General features: G+C 37.1%; 2 protein-coding genes across 2 annotated transcripts in view; one reads left to right on the top strand and one right to left on the bottom strand.

The window, feature by feature from the left end:
* The window catches only part of LOC106647447 (ribosomal protein S6 kinase alpha-5), a 36,592-nt gene extending 29,472 nt beyond the window's left edge, over window positions 1-7,120 (bottom strand). Inside the window, exon 1 of the mRNA XM_089588900.1 lies at window positions 6,754-7,120. Coding sequence (XP_089445026.1) covers window positions 6,754-7,120 — 367 coding nt within the window. The remainder of the gene's footprint in view (window positions 1-6,753) is intronic.
* Window positions 7,121-17,034: 9,914 nt separating this feature from the next.
* Window positions 17,035-18,899, top strand: Iyd (Iodotyrosine deiodinase). Its single transcript, XM_089588898.1, has 4 exons — window positions 17,035-17,231; window positions 17,424-17,654; window positions 18,325-18,641; window positions 18,714-18,899. The coding sequence occupies exons 1-4, from the start codon at window positions 17,066-17,068 to the stop codon at window positions 18,897-18,899; spliced, it is 900 nt and encodes a 299-aa protein (XP_089445024.1). The 5' UTR covers window positions 17,035-17,065.
* The last annotated feature ends 52 nt before the right edge of the window (window positions 18,900-18,951 follow it).

Below are 18,951 nucleotides of genomic sequence, written 5' to 3'. Positions count from 1 at the left end.
TTTCATCAGTTCGAATACACCCTCAGTTGACTAAATAAATTGTTTATTAAGGATGCAAACAATCAAGATGAATACTTACAAAAAAAATATTTAATCAAATCAGGTAATAAGTTTTTTAGTGTTTAGTCAAAGTAAATAAATATTTATTTTGACCAACTAAATATGCGGATCTTTTCAATACCAGTACTTATTTGATCGAACTAAAAAATTTCTTTGTTTGTATTCTTCAAAATGATGTGTTTGAATCAAATAATTATTTATTTGGATCTATACAAATAAATATTTCATCAGTTCGAATACACCCTCAGTTGACTAAATAAATTGTTTATTAAGGATGCAAACAATCAAGATGAATACTTACAAAAAAAATATTTAATCAAATCAAGTGCTAAGTTTTTTAGTGTTTAGTCAAAGTAAATAAATATTTATTTTGACCAACTAAATATGCGGATCTTTTCAATACCAGTACTTATTTGATCGAACTAAAAAATTTCTTTGTTTGTATTCTTCAAAATGATGTGTTTGAATCAAATAATTATTTATTTGGATCTATACAAATAAATATTTCATCAGTTCGAATACACCCTTAGTTGACTAAATAAATTGTTTATTAGGGATGCAAACAATCAAGATGAATACTTACAAAAAAAATATTTAATCAAATCAAGTAATAAGTTTTTTAGTGTTTAGTCAAAGTAAATAAATATTTATTTTGACCAACTAAATATGCGGATCTTTTCAATACTAGTACTTATTTGATCGAACTAAAAAATTTCTTTGTTTGTATTCTTTAAAATGATGTGTTTGAATCAAATAGTTATTTATTTGGATCTATACTAATAAATATTTCATCAGTTCAAATACACCCTTAGGTGACTTAAAAAATTGTATATTAAGGATGCAAACAATCAAGATGAATACTTACAAAAAAAATATTTAATCAAATCAAGTAATAAGTTTTTTAGTGTTTAGTCAAAGTAAATAAATATTTATTTTGACCAACTAAATATGCAGATCTTTTCAAAACCAGTACTTATTTGATCGAACTAAAAAATTTCTTTGTTTGTATTCTTCAAAATGATGTGTTTGAATCAAATAATTATCTATTTGGATCTATACAAATAAATATTTCATCAGTTCAAATACACCCTTAGTTGACTAAATAAATTGTTCATTAAGGATGCAAACAATCAAGATGAATACTTACAAAAAAAATATTCAATCAAATCAAGTGCTAAGTTTTTTAGTGTTTAGTCAAAGTAAATAAATATTTATTTTGACCAACTAAATATGCGGATCTTTTAAATACTAGTACTTATTTGATTGAACTAAAAAATTTCTTTGTTTGTATTCTTCAAGATGATGTGTTTGAATTAAATAATTATTCATTTGGATCCATACAAATAAATATTTCATCAGTTCGAATACACCCTTAGTTGACTAAATAAATTGTTTATTAAGGATGCAAACAATCAAGATGAATACTTACAAAAAAAATATTTAATCAAATCAAGTAATAAGTTTTTTAGAGTTAAGTCGAAATGAACAAATATTTATTTTAACTAACTAAATATGCGGATCTTTTCAATACCAGTACTTATTTAATCGAACTAAAAAATTTCTTTGTTTGTATTCTTCAAAATGATGTGTTTGAATCAAATAATTATTTATTTGGATCCATACAAATAAATATTTCATCAGTTCGAATACACCATTAGTTGACTAAAAAAATTGTATATTAAGGATAACAACAAACGGGGGGAATACTTACAAAAAAAATACTTAATCAAATCAAGTAATAAGTTTTTTAGAGTTAAGTCGAAATGAACAAATATTTATTTTAACCAACTAAATATGCGGATCTTTTCAATACCAGTACTTATTTGATCGAACTAAAAAATTTCTTTGTTTGTATTCTTTAAAATGATGTGTTTGAATCAAATAATTATTTATTTGGATCTATACAAATAAATATTTCATCAGTTCGAATACACCCTTAGTTGACTTAAAAAATTGTATATTAAGGATGCAAACAATCAAGATGAATACTTACAAAAAAAATATTTAATCAAATCAAGTAATAAGTTTTTTAGTGTTTAGTCAAAGTAAATAAATATTTATTTTGACCAACTAAATATGCGGATCTTTTCAATACCAGTACTTATTTGATCGAACTAAAAAATTTCTTTGTTTGTATTCTTCAAAATGATGTGTTTGAATCAAATAATTATTTATTTGGATCCATACAAATAAATATTTCATTAGTTCGAATACACCCTTAGTTGACTAAAAAAATTGTATATTAAGGATGCAAACAATCAAGATGAATACTAACAAAAAAAATATTTAATCAAATCAAGTAATAAGTTTTTTAGTGTTTAGTCGAAATAAATAAATATTTTCTTATTTTAAATATGAAATTATTTCACTTAAATATTTGACTATGTAATAAATCGTATTGTCTCACCAATTATTTATTTAATTTATGCTAATAAATAAAATGTAATTCAAATAAACATTTATTCGATTCAAATAATTTGAATTCGAATAAATACATTTATTTCAATTGACGAAATTTTTTTTTCAGTGTACTTTGCACACGTGCGGTTAATATACATGTATAACAATATCTGATATGCAAATGTTACGTATACACCTGATAATTTTTACCTATAAAGTGCGAATATACATAATTTGCATTGGGCGTGCTGTTGCTTGACATGCACTACTGTCAATTTAAACTTTATGTACCTATACTGTCTTTCGTTCTCTGCTTCTATGTGTTACAACAATACAACCCTGCTCTTTGCACACGGTCGCAAGTGTATACGACTTACACGTGTATTAAACATATAACATGTATAGATACGTTTAGGTGATGAGTGTGTATGTGTTTATATATATATATATAAGTATCCTCGACCTTTCAATTGTCGAGGTTGCGCTAGTTGCAGCTTCTCTGTGCGCGTATGTGTATGTGTACACCTATTTGGAAACATTTTTGCTTTGTAAGCTTAGTCGTGTTTTTTTTTTTTTTTTTTTTTTTTTTTTTTTAAAGTAGCAAAGGCACTTTCTTTGACTCTGACTGACAACAGAAAAGAGGAGGCGAAGAGATCATGTTTTTGTTCTTCGGCTAATATGCGACAAGCGTAGAAGAAGAAGAAGAAGAAGAAGAAGAAGATGTTGAAAAAATCTCAGTCTTGCAAGTTGAAGGTCGGCGAGTTTGATGTGTATAGATACGTACGTGCATCCGCGCACGCGAGAAAGAGAGAAAAAGGAGGCGCGTACGTAATGCCTATACGAGTATCGAGTGTGTATATACACATGTGCTGAGCATCGGAGCGGCGGTTGATAATAGGTATACGTGTGTCGTCGTAGTATAGTCGCTGGAAATCGGCGTGCACTCGCGTTGTTGCGCAATCGAGATTATCGGCTTACGTAAAGGATGATACGGGAAATGAGCGCTCGCGACAACTGTAACAGTAACCTCCCTCCCTTTTTTTTCGAAATTTCGTTCAAAATCACGATTTTTTCATTTAGCTTTCAGCGACTTGTATCAAATTTTTCGTTGTTTACGAAATGACGTCTTTTTTTTGTCATACATTTGGATATAAGTGCGCGTCCCGATTTTTTGTTACTTCTCCTTTCGGGAAACACATATACATCATGTAGTATAAGAAAGTCTGCGAAACACATCGCGGCGACAGCTTTTAATGTTTTTTTTCAACCAAAGACACTATACAGTCGTGTTTTTGTTTTACGGATGCTCATCGCTAAAGGACGCTCAAAGTTTCAGGGTCGACCGATTTTTTATTTTATTCATAAACACATCAAAGTCAAACGCGACGATGAGTTGTATAGGTGAATATATTTTTTTTTTTTTTTTTTTTTTTTGCATTTACAATAAACGGTGTTATATTACAAATAAAAGTGTGTACAATACAAGTACAGTGTTATATCACACCGGCTCGGGTTCGGAGAAACGAAAAGTCATTTGAAAAGCTAAAATTACCTGTATGTGTGTATGTACACCTACACACACACGCACATATGGAAAATCCAGTATCAGAAAGAAAGTACCTACACGAGCTGAACATGAGGATTCTCTCTCCATTAGCTGTATAGAGTAGTTTTTCACATTTGTGGAAACAAATACATGTATACGGTCGCTACGTGCCACAGTAAAGGAATTTACAAGTTCGGGGGGGGGGAGGGAGACTTGAAAAATTTGTTTCTCTCTTTCCCTCCTGTTTGTTTGCCAAGTCGAACCGAAGCAGTATAGCGACGAGGCGAAAGAAAGAAAAAACGCGTTCCTCGAAAGATCAACAGACCCAATGCAGCGGACTTTCACGGAAAGTGAAAACCGAGCCGCGATCGTTACACTTATATTCTATAGATCTGCGACGACGAGAAACACTTGAGATTGCGAAGAGAAAAATAATACATAAAATTTTCAAAAAAAGGGGGGGCCAAGGGGGGTTGGAAAATGTGTATGAATTTGGAAAAAAAAGTCGAAGAATCGGCCAGTTATATGTAGTCTATTGGGCTCACATACTACTCTCACTCCGCGGTGGCTTCGCTGATGGTAGCCGGCTCTCTTTTAGGTCGCTCGATAACGGGTCTCGGGGGGTCCGTCCCTCCCCGTGCCCCCCACCCATATTGCTCTCTCTCTCTTTTGCTATGCGGCTATACGTGTGTATATATAATATGCCACGCGATGCGGACGACGACGAGGAGAGCGCGTAACGGCGTGGTATTATCCAACGCTGTTAGGCATATAGGTATATAATGTATACGGGCTCCTTATATTATGAAAGTCTTTTGAAACTAAATGCCACTTGGTAATACGTGTGTCCTTCCCTATAAACCTACGACTAGTGATCCCTTTTTTCCGCGTTTTCACTCTTTCCTCTTTCAGGCGATAAGCCACGTGCGCCTCTCGTATCGTGTGTTGTAATACCCTGCACCCACACCGTTGCCGCGGTATAGTCATATATCTTATATTCGGTGATATACCCAACTTCTGTCGATGATGAAACATGTGACTCTACATGTAGGACTTGACGAATTTCAAAACGATTTAAAATCGATAAAGATACTTGCCTGACATTTTTTTAATTAATTTTCGTTGGAAAGCCGACTCGGCGAGGTTTATTTAATCGTTAAACGTTTACGACGAAATCAAGTAGAAAAAGAAAAAAAAAAAAAAATAATCCAAGCTAGAACACATTTTTGTCGCTCAAACAAACGTACCTACAATAATTTAGTTAGTTATCGACGACGACGAACTTGTGGGTCTTTGCTCTTTTAAGCCGATAATAAACTGTTTTACGTACGTATGACACGGTACAATCATTAAAATACACGCACGTTTTTATGTACGTGTTAAAAAGTGAGCTATATACATACGTATAGTATAGTATATATACTTGTTTTTTACGCTGATCGTGACCTTCTGGCGGAGTGTGCGCACAAAAGCTTATCGTACACACACACGCGCGCGCGTATACATTGGAGAACTATATATGTATATGATGTATAGGTGTTGCGAGAAATCGAAGACTTTGTCTTTTTCCCGAGTCTCTTTATCATTGAAATTATTACCACGAATTTGAACTCGAAACCCAATCTTTATATCTTCCATTTAACTTTTATGCGCATTTAACAGGAGGAGGTGCAAGAAAAACGAAGAGGAAGCGGAGAGACGGCAATCAATCACCAGCCCGCATGCGTATGCACACGTGTGCGTTTTGCATTTGGGGGAATATGCACTCACACATACGCGTTATAAAATATTCACGTGGGTTATAATGACAAATGATGAAAAAAAAAAAGCTGCAAGGTCAACTGCTTGCGAATATCGATCCGATCGAAGGCCGCGCGCATCGGAATTCCGCAAATTATGGAAAATCAAATATTATCTCTCTCTTCTTTCCACGGGTAGAGTGACACTTGTCGTGGATCTTTCAAACAACTGGGTGGAAAAAAAGTTATTCTTTGGAAAATATCGAATATCTTATTTGTAAAGCGCCTTTTTTTTTTGTTCCCCGAACAAAAGAAAAACGCCCGCAAAGATATCGTCGAAAGAGAGAGAGCGCGAATAGGAAAGTAATTCGGGAATTTGAGATTATGATTATACTAATGAACGCCCGAGGGGCGCGCAAATGAAATATCGCATTCCGCGACGGATAACAGTATAGCGTGGATTTTGGTTTTTCTCTCTCTCTCTCTTTGATCGCCGCTATTAATACATACACAGGTTTGGACGATTTTTTAAAATTGTTGCCAACACGTACCCTGTCTGGTGTATACCTGTACGTGTGAGAAAGTGGCGATGTGGCTCATATACATCGCAACTATGGTAAAAGTAAAGGAACTAATCTGCGCTCTCGCTTGCACGTGTTCAGCGAGTGTCGCGCAGCAGTGTATAGTGATATACTAATCAAGAGATCGGTAGGGAAGTTTTTACCGATTTTCCTTTTCGAAAGTCCAAAATAGGCGCAAAAGTCCAACAGTAACATATTGCCAATGAGTAATAAGTAATAAAAAATAAATCAACAAAAGTAACAATGTTCAAATAGTATTCCACGAAACGTTCAATATTAAGAACAAAGAGGATGATAAGAAAAAAGAAGAATCTCAGGTCTCGTCGGTTCCTCTTTGTCCCAGATCATTGAACCTCGAAAAAGTGTCACGTATCATCGTCATTGGCGTATAGAGATGAAAAAAAAATAAAAGAGTAATGTCCTGTACCTTCGTGGCAGTCGTACTGAAAGTCCTCGTAGTCCTGGCAGTCGGGCGCCGCGGGCGAGACCGGCGAGTCCCGGACTTCGGCCTTGGCCATGTACCGCTCGATGGACTGACACAACGAGGACGACCAGTCACTCGAAACAGCTGATTGCGTGACCATGCGCCGGCCCTCAAAGTCGCTGACCCCCTCCTTGGAGTCGAAGCCTGACTTGCGATCGAAATTCGGATTTCTCAGCTGGTCGTGCGCCGCTACCGATGGCTCGTAAACGATTTGTCGCGAGCTCATCGCCTCGACCGGCTCCCATTTTAACTGCAGCAGCTCCTGCACTTCCATGGACGTGCTCGACCGACAATTTCTCGTTCCGGTCATCTTTTCGATCTTTTCGATCTTTTGTCTTTTTTTTTTTCCCTCCTGCTCTCACACCTACAACAGCCGGCACTTAAACTTTTTCCGAAAATTCCGATGACTAGGCCATCATTGTCCTCTTTCAATGTCCGCCAGTCATTTGCAACGGTACAAAAAATCGCGCAACGCACTTAAAAGTCTGTGTACCCGTGCACGTACAACAATATTATAAACGTCACGAGCTAGCGCCTCCGAAGCTACGAGTATCGGTGGCTGTACTATTATTGCACATAGTAGCGCGGTCGTTCAAACCCGAGCGTGATCACAGCTGGTGGTGGTGCCGTTGCACCAAGGCGCATGTATATGGTATATAGGGGAAGAAGAACAAAAGGTATGGGTTATTGTGTCGTTGATGCACTTTGGAGATCGGATGAGGAAAACGTGGGAGAAAATCCGTTCGATACGGGAAACGGAGAATAAGGTGGAAAAGACGGCACCGAGAGAGAGGAAGAGAGGATAAGTTGGAGGAAAAGCCCGACAGAAGCGCGCGGCTCCGAGTCTAAAGTTCCACTGACCTGTCGACGGTTGCCGTGACTGCCGTCTGCCGTGCTCTCCGAGACTCCGAAAGCAATAGTCTCTCCCCCCACTCCCCTCTTGGCACCGTCTCTGTCGTGCTCTGTCTATGTAGAGATGTGCGTCACGCGGCAATATACTCACGGAGTGAGTTACTTATACTTTGTTGTATTGGTGGTGAGTACGGAATACTTACTTATAACAGACAAGGGGAATCACTGACAGAAACCAGCGCAGCGAAGGATGATTATTCAGCAGTTTTTCCCTAACGAATAATGATATTGGGCCAGTACAAGTAGTCAGGAGCTGTTATTAAATGTCAACGTATTTTTTATGGATCACTTTTATAATTATGGGTACCTGTGTAATAATTAATTCACCGTCACTGGAAATTGAAATTCGAAAGCTCGAATTGGATAATTCATGTTGTGCAGGGTCTGCAGGGTGGATAGGTTTTTTGTTAAAACTGTTGGCACAACTTTGGAGAATACGTTGGCAGATGTTTTGAAAATGATTTTTTAATTCGTAAGGTACGAAGCACATGTACCGTTAATACCCAACCAACTTTGAACACTATATCGACGGTTGGGTAAAAGACAGAGCCAACTCAGATACTTGGTGAAAAAGGAGCCAACTCGAAATTTGGGTTGAAAAAGGAGCCAACTCAGGTTCGGGTTGAAGAAGCAGCCAACTCGGGAGTAATTTTTTTTCATCAAGTTTTGTCGTGGTAGCACTGAAATTCACAATATAGGTATACCTATATAAACGAACAAACATTTTTCATTAATCCGTTGGTTCAGAAATAGTTATTTACGTAACAAGTGCGGAAAAGACGATTTCCCGCACGAGTAGTGATTGACTCACACGAGTGCCGGAGTTGACGGGAACGAGTACCAGTTGAGCACACGAGTGCGTAGCACGAGTGTGATCGCAAGGTACAAGTTACCGTCACCGGCCACGAGTGCGAGTCTATCACACGAGTGCGGAAAATCGTCCCGCACGAGTTGCGTACAAGTTTTTTCGCAACGTGTGAGGAAAATAGGTACAAAATAGGTTTGAATTTTTATTTCCAGTGTGTAGCAAAATTTTTTCCGGTGTGTGGCAAAACCTTTTCCACACACCTTTTCCGCACACTGTGCGGCAAAAACCTTTGCCGCACACTTTTTCCACACACTGTGCGACAAAAACCTTTGCCACACACCTTTTCCGCACAGTGTGCGGAAAAACCTTTGCCGCATACCTTTGTCGCACACAATGTGGGAAAATCGATTTTCCACACTAATACCAGTGCGGAAAACACCCATTTTCCGCACACTATTGCGAAAAATAATTTATGTTATTGTAATAGAGTGTACTATACTTATTAAAATATGTGCTTTTTATACGTTATTTTTTTTACATGTTCTTGTGTTTGCCTCTCAAATCTGATTTAATAATACCATGGTCATCCTTTATTTTATTTTCAAAATTGTTAAAATCATATCGTGCTAAACATCTATAACAAACATAAAAAATGTAAAGCAAAAGCATTGCAAGTAAGAGAAATTAAAATTACTCCAGATTCTACAATTTACTTTACATACGATTTTGATGAACGATTCCAAACTACGTCTCTGAATTCACACACACTTGTAAATCATGCACTAAACAAAGCATACAATACAAAAATTCAATTAAATAATGAAAAAAAAAGATCTTAGAGATATGTGCCAGAGTGGTGTCATCCCACAAGAATATCACAGTTTTTTATGAAAATATTATAAAGTAGCGCGCCGCATAGACATACATTTAGTGTATTAATAGTAGAGAAAAATTAAAGATTAGAATAACTGTTCATGCTACAGTTCACAAAAAAAAAACATTTGTATAGTTAACACAAGTTTTTTTTATTTAACACGACGTTTGAAAATAAAAAAGTATTTAAAAATTTTTTGAAGAACATTTAAAATGATTTACATCCATAGTCTGATCATAGAATTACGTCTAATCGCAGCAAACTTGCAAAGTACATAATTTAATAAGTGTAGTACACTCTATTGCAATGACATAAATTATTTTTCTGAACCATTGGATTAATGAAAAATCTTTGTTCGTTTATATAGGTACACCTATATTGTGAATTTCAGTGCTACCACGACAAAACTTGATGAAAAAAAATTACTCCCGAGTTGGCTGCTTCTTCAACCCGAACCTGAGTTGGCTCCTTTTTCAACCCAAATTTCGAGTTGGCTCCTTTTTCACCAAGTATCTGAGTTGGCTCTGTCTTTTACCCAACTGTCGATATGCTGCTTCGATCTATACCCGATCTATACCCCATTGTTTTAGAAAGTTATATGATGCTCGTTGTCGCAGACGCCCAAATTCGTCGTTTTTACAACATCGGTTGTAACCACCGCACAATACGATGTACTTACATATGACCTTTTCCAAAATCACATTACGAGTGTCATGGTGTAGAGCCACGAGTCTTCAACATTGTCTTAAGTGCAAAAGTACGAGGTTTGATGCTCACACCTCTACAGAGCTACACAACTTGCCCGTGAACTAACTATTGGGTAACGATTTACAAATTATAAGTTTACTGCATAAAGGCTGTAGTAATGTAAAAATGTATGATACTTAAAAATACTGTTTTTTTTTTTTTTTTTTTCTCGATCACTATGGGCTATTGTGTAATTTACTTTAGCGCCATTTATCCATCAGATGGTCTGGGGACACATGATCGCAATTTATACAAGGTCCTTTAACTCCTGAGGCTTTCTTTTTTTCTCGCCTCTGACCCGACGTGGTAATTCAAAGTGTTATCGCACACTTTCATTTTAATTAATTCGAGTTGAAATAGTAGCTTTTCATGCATACAGAGAAAGTAGGCGTAAAAGTCAATCATTAGTCTATTGGAAACGAGGTATGTATTGGTCGTGCTGATAGAGCACAGCGAGTATCTGCTTTGATTATTTTAAGTACACTTTAATGGGCTAAAAATAACAGTCCATCGTAAAACAAAGTGAGGCGCGATTAATAACGAGCGACAAATAATAATCCGTCGATTGTCACGTACACCCATCGCGTTTGCTAATCATCAAGTTATCAACATATTCACATCTATATACATATTTTTTACTTCTGACGAGTAATTACCATTTTCTTGGCTTCTATTTCTCTTTTGTAAGCAATAAAGTTAGCTTTCCAACAGAACCAACAGTTACGATGATGTAACTCCAAGAATATTTATGTACTATTCGTGAAGTAAAATGTATTATTGATATCTACAATATGATGCGATATCTAATTACATTTACGAGTACACATTTTCTCAAGAGTAACGAACTTTCATTGTAAGGTAGAAAAAAAAGTATGGTTGCATAATGTTGTCACAGCGTTCGATTATTATTGTTCCATCTCATGCTTCCTCTCTCTGAAGAGACAAAAATCAATAAAACACTTATCACTTGATATAGTTATTGGTAACAATAAAAAGAAAAAAAATCTTTAAAAGCAGTATTTATCTTGTTCTATTTGCAAAATAACAATCGATGTATCGTTGCTATTGTCAAATATTAATTTTAAAAAAACTCTTACATATTCCGAACACGAGTACAAGAAATAAAAGCTACGACACTAATAACTACATGTCGATGACTTAATTGTTTTTCTCTACGTGCCAAGCATTTTTTACGAACAAAGAAATCACGTACGTGTTTCACGAATCAAATAAAAGAATATTCATGAATAAGAAAAACAGTGTGATTATTAATTTATTTTTCATTTAAGTCATTAGATTATCAACTTGCGGTAAGCGATAACGTTGTTCGCTCGATGTTTTTCGAAATTTCATTTTAAGCTTTGTAAACCTTGTGTACGTCCGTTATAGACACCGGAGTTTTTAAAAAATTTTCCACAGTTCAATATTATTTGAATATTAAAACACGTCACTATCAAGTATGTCACATCCGTTAGCCCAGAGAATTTTCCAAATAAATTTTTTTGCTCGTTAGATTACGCGATGGGAGATAAATTAGGTGAAAACTTTCCTTTTCGCAAAATGCGTGTTGCGTACGTGTACACAGAAAATGTATCTACTTGCGCAAAGCTTACGGATTATATAGCAATGTTGTTTGTACAAATATACATCTATATACCTTTATATAAACGGGTACTCTTAAATTTGTAATGAATTAAAAATTGTTTTATACAACAATATTACGTTGGAACGCAAGATATAAAATATTTCGGGAAAATAAAAAACAATAAGCAATAGCAGTACTGATGCAACTCAACGCTTGCACTTTTTGGTTTGAAAGTGCGTATAACTATTGCTATCTGTTTAGCTGATTTTGTAACAAATTTGAATATAACGACCAATGCATCGAAATTTCAATTACGTCGCGAGTTGTCACATTGTGTAATACAGTTGTCCTCGTCAGTTTTCTCACATTTCCACGTGTCTAGTTGCACAATAGTTTGTAATAATTTGAAAATAAGAAAATTTTTTGCTCGTTTACCCGGAAAATTATACAATTCAACCGATTAACTGACCAGATTATCGGATTTTCTCGTATTTTGTAGCTGTTACATGAAATTCTTGATGCGCTAATTCAAATTTTTTTTTTTTTTACATGTTAAAGTTGGATTTCATAAATTGTCTTTCCGTTAAATCAAGTTTCAAAGGTATATCATATAGAGACCAAGAGATGAGTAGCGACATTTTGTGGGCTTTTAGTCTACTTAGTACTTTTTTCATCGTAACTGGGGTTTGAAAAATTCCAAAAACTATATAGTCATTAAATTATCCTACTAAAATAATTTGTCGCTTTGTTAATTTTCGAACTGTATACATATATGTGCTGTGAAATCTTTTCGTTATCATTTTTACGATAAAAACGAACAGTACCTCGATCCATAGACAAAGACATTCCGTTAACGATTATTTTTGTACCTGGTCGAGTATTTCATCAGAGCCAGCTACCGGGCTTTTTTTTTAATGAGTACACAGTAAACGTACAAGGATAAAAAAAAAAAAAAAAAAAACGCCCAAAAAATTGAACTATTTGCTTCTTCACGCGGTCTTATGCGTTGGAAAGACGTGACCCTCAATGATAATTTGTCGCTTTGTTAATTTTCGAACTGTATACATATATATGTGCTGTGAAATCTTTCCGTTATCACTTTTACGATAAAAACGAACAGTACCTCGATCCACAGACAAAGACATTCCGTTAACGATTATTTTTGTACCTGGTCGAGTATTTCATCAGAGCCAGCTACCGGGCTTTTTTTTTAATGAGTACACAGTAAACGTACAAGGATAAAAAAAAAAAAAAAAAAAACGCCCAAAAAATTGAACTATTTGCTTCTTCACGCGGTCTTATGCGTTGGAAAGACGTGACCCTCAATGATAATTTGTCGCTTTGTTAATTTTCGAACTGTATACATATATATGTGCTGTGAAATCTTTCCGTTATCACTTTTACGATAAAAACGAACAGTACCTCGATCCACAGACAAAGACATTCCGTTAACGATTATTTTTGTACCTGGTCGAGTATTTCATCAGAGCCAGCTACCGGGCTTTTTTTTTAATGAGTACACAGTAAACGTACAAGGATAAAAAAAAAAAAAAAAAAAACGCCCAAAAAATTGAACTATTTGCTTCTTCACGCGGTCTTATGCGTTGGAAAGACGTGACCCTCAATGATAATTTGTCGCTTTGTTAATTTTCGAACTGTATACATATATATGTGCTGTGAAATCTTTCCGTTATCACTTTTACGATAAAAACGAACAGTACCTCGATCCACAGACAAAGACATTCCGTTAACGATTATTTTTGTACCTGGTCGAGTATTTCATCAGAGCCAGCTACCGGGCTTTTTTTTTAATGAGAACACAGTAAACGTACAAGGATAAGAAAAAAAAAAAAAAAAAACGCCCAAAAAATTGAACTATTTGCTTCTTCACGCGGTCTTATGCGTTGGAAAGACGTGACCCTCAATGATAATTTGACAGTTGGGAAAAAAAAGAAAAAACCATAGTTCATCAGACAGCTGTTGATTCCATTTTCCACCCAAACATGCGCACGCGTATACCCGTTATCCAGTGAAACTTAAAAAGCTCCTCCGGCGCATGCACGCGGCTCTGCGACGCGCCACCCAAGGTTATGGTGAAAAGTAAAGGAGCCGCAAGATCAGCATCACCGAGCCTCCCTCGCTAATACCATCACCTCTGCTTCCTTGTCCCGTATACAAATTTAACACATTCACAAATTGTACTTTCAATAAAATGTATTACTTGTACTCGTACACACCTGTCTATACACTCGTGTAAAAAATAAAAAAAAGAAATAAAAAAAAAAAAGGTACGTACCCTATACACCTACGCTGATGATATTATTTATTCGCACGTTTGGATGTACATAACAACGTAGCTCATAGTTATATCATTGAATATTGCACGTGATTTTCGTATAAGATAAGGAGAGATATCCTATGGATAATTAATCGGAGAAATGGGAAAGCTCCTTTGATAAACAATGAAAATGTATGACGTGTACAGACATATAGGGCGTTAATTAGAGTATATACATATATACACCCGAAATCTGTATTACGGTGCACCATGTATGAGATACTTTGGCGCAGAGGGGAAAAAAAATTGCAGCACGGGGCGGTGCATTGGAGGTACCTGTGGTGTGCGCGCATCAGCTGGAGGTAAAATCCAGTTAGGGGGTTGACGCTCGCGGTGGTGGGCAACTGGGCAGCAGCGGCAACCACTGCGTTGGGTGCAATACTATGTAGGTGATGATGTGTAGGTATATAGTATACGGGCGTGTGCATATGGCAGCAGGTCCTTTTGGGCCACGCGCGAGTTGCACCTGGCGTGTGCCGGCTACCTGCAGCTGCTCGTTTTTTCTCCTTTCTTCGGGTATATAGGTATACTTGTGTTTATATATTGTTGAAACGCTACAACGCGCCAAGGGAGAGAAATAGAGAGAGAGAGAGAGAGGTCCTCGGAAGGCCCCCTTGACTTTTGAGGGATTTCTTTGGAACACGTGTGTACAGGAGGGAGCAGGGTATTGTTTTGCACGAGCTGTCTATTTTTTTTTTTTTTGTTTTTTTTTTTTTTTTTTTGTTCGCCTCACGGGAGGTGTAATTGCCTGCAGGTTGGACGGGCGATACCTTACACCATATCGAAAGGCGTACCCTCGGTTTTGCGGAACGGGCGATGATTCCGGGATCACGTGTGAATCATGTATACCTATTACTCGCGGTGGTAAGATGCACGTGTGTGAATTACTTTTTTTTTTTTTTTTTTTTTTTTTTTCATTGCATCACGCAAGAGCATTATTTTTTTAGTTTGTTGTTCGACAAATATATATGTATAAATGTTCAACAGATAGGTATATACTATTGTCCACAATGTCTTAAACCGCGTAAATGTATCCTCAAATTGCCGTAATTACCAGAGGTAATGACTGTTCGCTTATAGGTGCATACATGTATAATGATGGGTGTAGCTAAATATTTTAATCATTACACGTTAGAGCCGTACATGGATAAGTATCATATAATACGATCGCATTATGTGACACATAAAATCTCGCAATTTATATGCTACGGTCGAGCGTGTATATTGCCGATTCCACGAAAGATCGTCCGGTTTATTCCTACGCGGTGATCGTTATCACAATACATACGTCGCATCAGCTTTTTATAGAGTTAGCAAGATTCGACTTATTGGTCACGCACCATTGATACATTTTGGCAGGTGTACGAAAAACTATACCTCAATTTTTTTTCAAAACAATATTACCCAACTATGGGTAATTTTTCGTGGAACTTGTAACCACCTATATGTACAAGAACATAGTAGATATGCACGTATACATGCAAGAGAGATAAATTTCTATATATATATAATAAACATGTATAGTTAAATCGTTTGCTCTTACCCCGCGATACATCACGTTCCAAGTACAAAGTCGATACGCGTATTATTATTGCTATACCTATAGCCGCGCTTGTGCTTAACACAAATATATTATTTAAAGCCACACCTTAATATTTATTGCAAAACGTCGTTTCATATTGATACAAGTTTAAGGATTTATATATATGACTCAATTATTACTGGGTAAAAGCATAATATGTTTTTTTTTTCATCATTGTATCGGGAAAAATCGGCAGACGATAGTTTCGATCGTTAATTGATGACTAGGGTGACGGCACTGTATACTTGCCTCACTGCATCGCGGAATGACGGCGCTCCCGAAACCTTGCGACGATTTTCTCACACCTTCGTATACAGCCGTACCAAGAATATAGTATACATACATATACGTATGTATATCAACGCGTTCGGATAATTGTCGGCGTAATAATTGTCCCGAGCTCGCATCGATGCAATCGAAAGAAAAAAAAAAAAAAAACCTTCACGCACGTATACTCCAGCCAATGATTTCGTAAGATCTTGTATATGTATACGCAAGCGGAGATGCAGCGCAGCGTAGCTGCAAAGTTTCGTATTATATATTATTGGCAAGAGCAAAAAGAGAGAGAGAGAGAGAGAGAGAGAAGGAAGGGAGATAGTTCGCGCGCGTGGGAAGGGAGTGTACATGGTTATGGCAAACGATGAAAAAGAATCTGATGTACGCACTTGGCTTGCTCGAGCATTAGTCGCACTTGTGACGTCTTTTTATTATGTGCATGGCGCGGAGAGGGATTCCCCTGTTTTTGTCTTTCGAAACTTACACGCTGTTGATTTAAACAAGTACATCTTATAATTATTGTACAGTGTCGAAAATTACGAGTGTCCCTGCTTTTCTTTTTTTTTTATAGTTCCATTGTACAAAAATGTAAGTAGCATTGATAGCCTGTTTACTACATGTTCAAGGAATTTTTGTGCTTTCAGTAGCGAAGGACGCACGGGTTTTAACAAATTTTTGTCGTAGTGAATTGTCGCGAGTGTTTTTTAAAATGTTAAATAATCCACAAATGCAGAAACATACAAGATATTTATTAGCACCATCTACATATCTCTCTCCGAGTGTATTGTTCGTATAACTCATGTGTAGCAATGTTTTCCTTTAAATAAGCTTAATCGTTAGCTGAGAGAAAAGAATCGCATCGAAACTGCATTCCAGAAAAATTTATCTACCATCTCACTTTTTTTTATCTTAATATGTATTTTTTCACATTTAAAAAAAAAAGTTTTAACGTTTCAATGTATTAAGCTTTTTTTCTGTCACCACAACATGATAAGGATGTTTAATAAATTGCATAGACGATACGTTTTTTGAAAAAATATTTTCAGTTTCCTAAAAAGACAGTTTGTGAGGAAAAAAAAAATCATCGTGTCCGTTCAAGTGTTTTTAGACAAACTCGAGCAATCACACCGACAATGGAGCCAGTCTTGCCATTTTTCACCAAAAATGGCCATTACGTTCTCGCGAGCCTCGTTCTCGGCGTCATCATCAACTTACTGTTCAAGTGTTGGCGCCAAGGGGAACAGTTTCGCCGAAGACGAAACATTGAAAACCAAAAGAAGGAACTCCACCCGGACGAAGGCGAGTACACTGTTCATATCTTATCGTTTTGAGCTGTACGTGTATATTTTATTGAATTTTACACATGCATACGTGCATCGGCGCTTTCGACGCGCCAAAACAGAGTAAACTTACAATTATGTCATTGTTTGGCAGTAGATCAATATGCAAATGGATATAGATAGAAAAAAAAAAAAAAAAAATTTCTCGCAGAGTTTAAGGTGGACGCGAGGGATCAGTCGGAGGAAGAAAAAGGAGGGGACGAGCCGTACCTGCCGAGGGACCTGGAGCACGTAAAGTTCGAGTACGCGAGACCAAGCGAGACGGAACTGCGCTCGCGGGCGCTGGAATTCCTCAGCACGGCCGAGGCTCGCCGCACGCTGCGATTTTTCAGCTCTGACCCAGTTCCCCGCGATGTCATTCGGAGTATCGTTAAGGCTGCTGGTGAGCCCCGGCTCTTTTTTTTTTTTTCCATCTTATTTTTACACTTCCCTCGCTCTAAACATGATGCACGTACACGTATACGTGCGGGTGTACGGTGCGCGAAAAAAAAAAAAAAAAAAAAATTCCAAATTAAAACGCGATCCGAGCCGAGCGCCGGGCGAATCGAGTGAAAGTTTAAAAACGCCGTTGTTGTTGTATACTGTTACGCAAAAGCAACGACCTTGCGTTTATCGCGCTTCGTGTGTCTTTGTGATTCGGGAGAAAACGTATTTATATGCATACGTATGTGTGCCACCGACTTATACATGTGCACATACACCCAAAGTACGTATTCATTGTCTCTCTATTGGGCCGAATGTTTTTTTAGGCCAAACTGTTTTTTTTTTTTTTTTCTGCGTACTCTATACACCGGAGCCTCGGTTATACATCAACAGAAAAAGATTGTATCTGGATTTTTGGCGTGAGAAGGTATCGCATGTACAGAAAACTTTTGCACTCTTTCCTCGCAGAACTATTATCAACTACACAATTGATTTTTCCGTAAATTGTAATTTTGTTTTATTTTCAACTGAGAGAATTCGCATGAAAAAAAAAAAAAAAAAAAAAAATTAGAGACACTGTACATGTGTTTGCCAAATTGTCAATGTAAGAGGTTTTCGTCACAATTTAGGAACGTCGCCCAGCGGTGCTCACACGGAGCCGTGGACGTTTGTGGTGGTATCCAATGCCGACACGAAATGGTCCATACGCGAAATCGTCGAGCGCGAGGAGGAGATAAATTATCGTAAGCGCATGGGCAAAAAGTGGACGACCGATCTGAGCCCTCTGAGGACCGATTGGCGCAAGGACTACCTTACGGACGCGCCCTACCTCGTCCTCGTCTTCAAACAGGATTACGGTATTTTGCCGAACGGCAAGCGAAAAGTGCACTATTACAAGGAGATGAGCGTGGCCATCGCCTGCGGCATTCTCATCACGGCTATTCAGGTATTACATATATAATGATATGTTACTTGTACCGTCAAGTTCAAGACAATAAGAGGAGATGGTCGTTCTTAGTACGCGGGTCTGGTGACGTTGACTTCGACGCCACTCAACTGCGGTCCTGCCTTGCGTGTCCTGCTCAAGCGTCCGGTCAACGAGAAGCTCGTGCTGCTCCTGCCCGTTGGCTATCCCGCCGAGGATGCTACCGTGCCAGCGTTGAAGAGAAAGGGGCTCGACGAGATACTCGTCGAGTTCGAGTGAGCCGGCTGTTTTTTTCCAAACCTGAGACGTGCCATTGGGTCGTCACAATATT

This window comes from Copidosoma floridanum, unplaced genomic scaffold (genome assembly GCF_036245765.1).
Source record: "Copidosoma floridanum isolate Cflo_tuat_1 unplaced genomic scaffold, Cflo_Japanese_pri ptg000007l, whole genome shotgun sequence".
Lineage (NCBI taxonomy): Eukaryota > Metazoa > Arthropoda > Insecta > Hymenoptera > Encyrtidae > Copidosoma > Copidosoma floridanum.
This window is presented reverse-complemented; position numbering and strand designations above follow the sequence as displayed.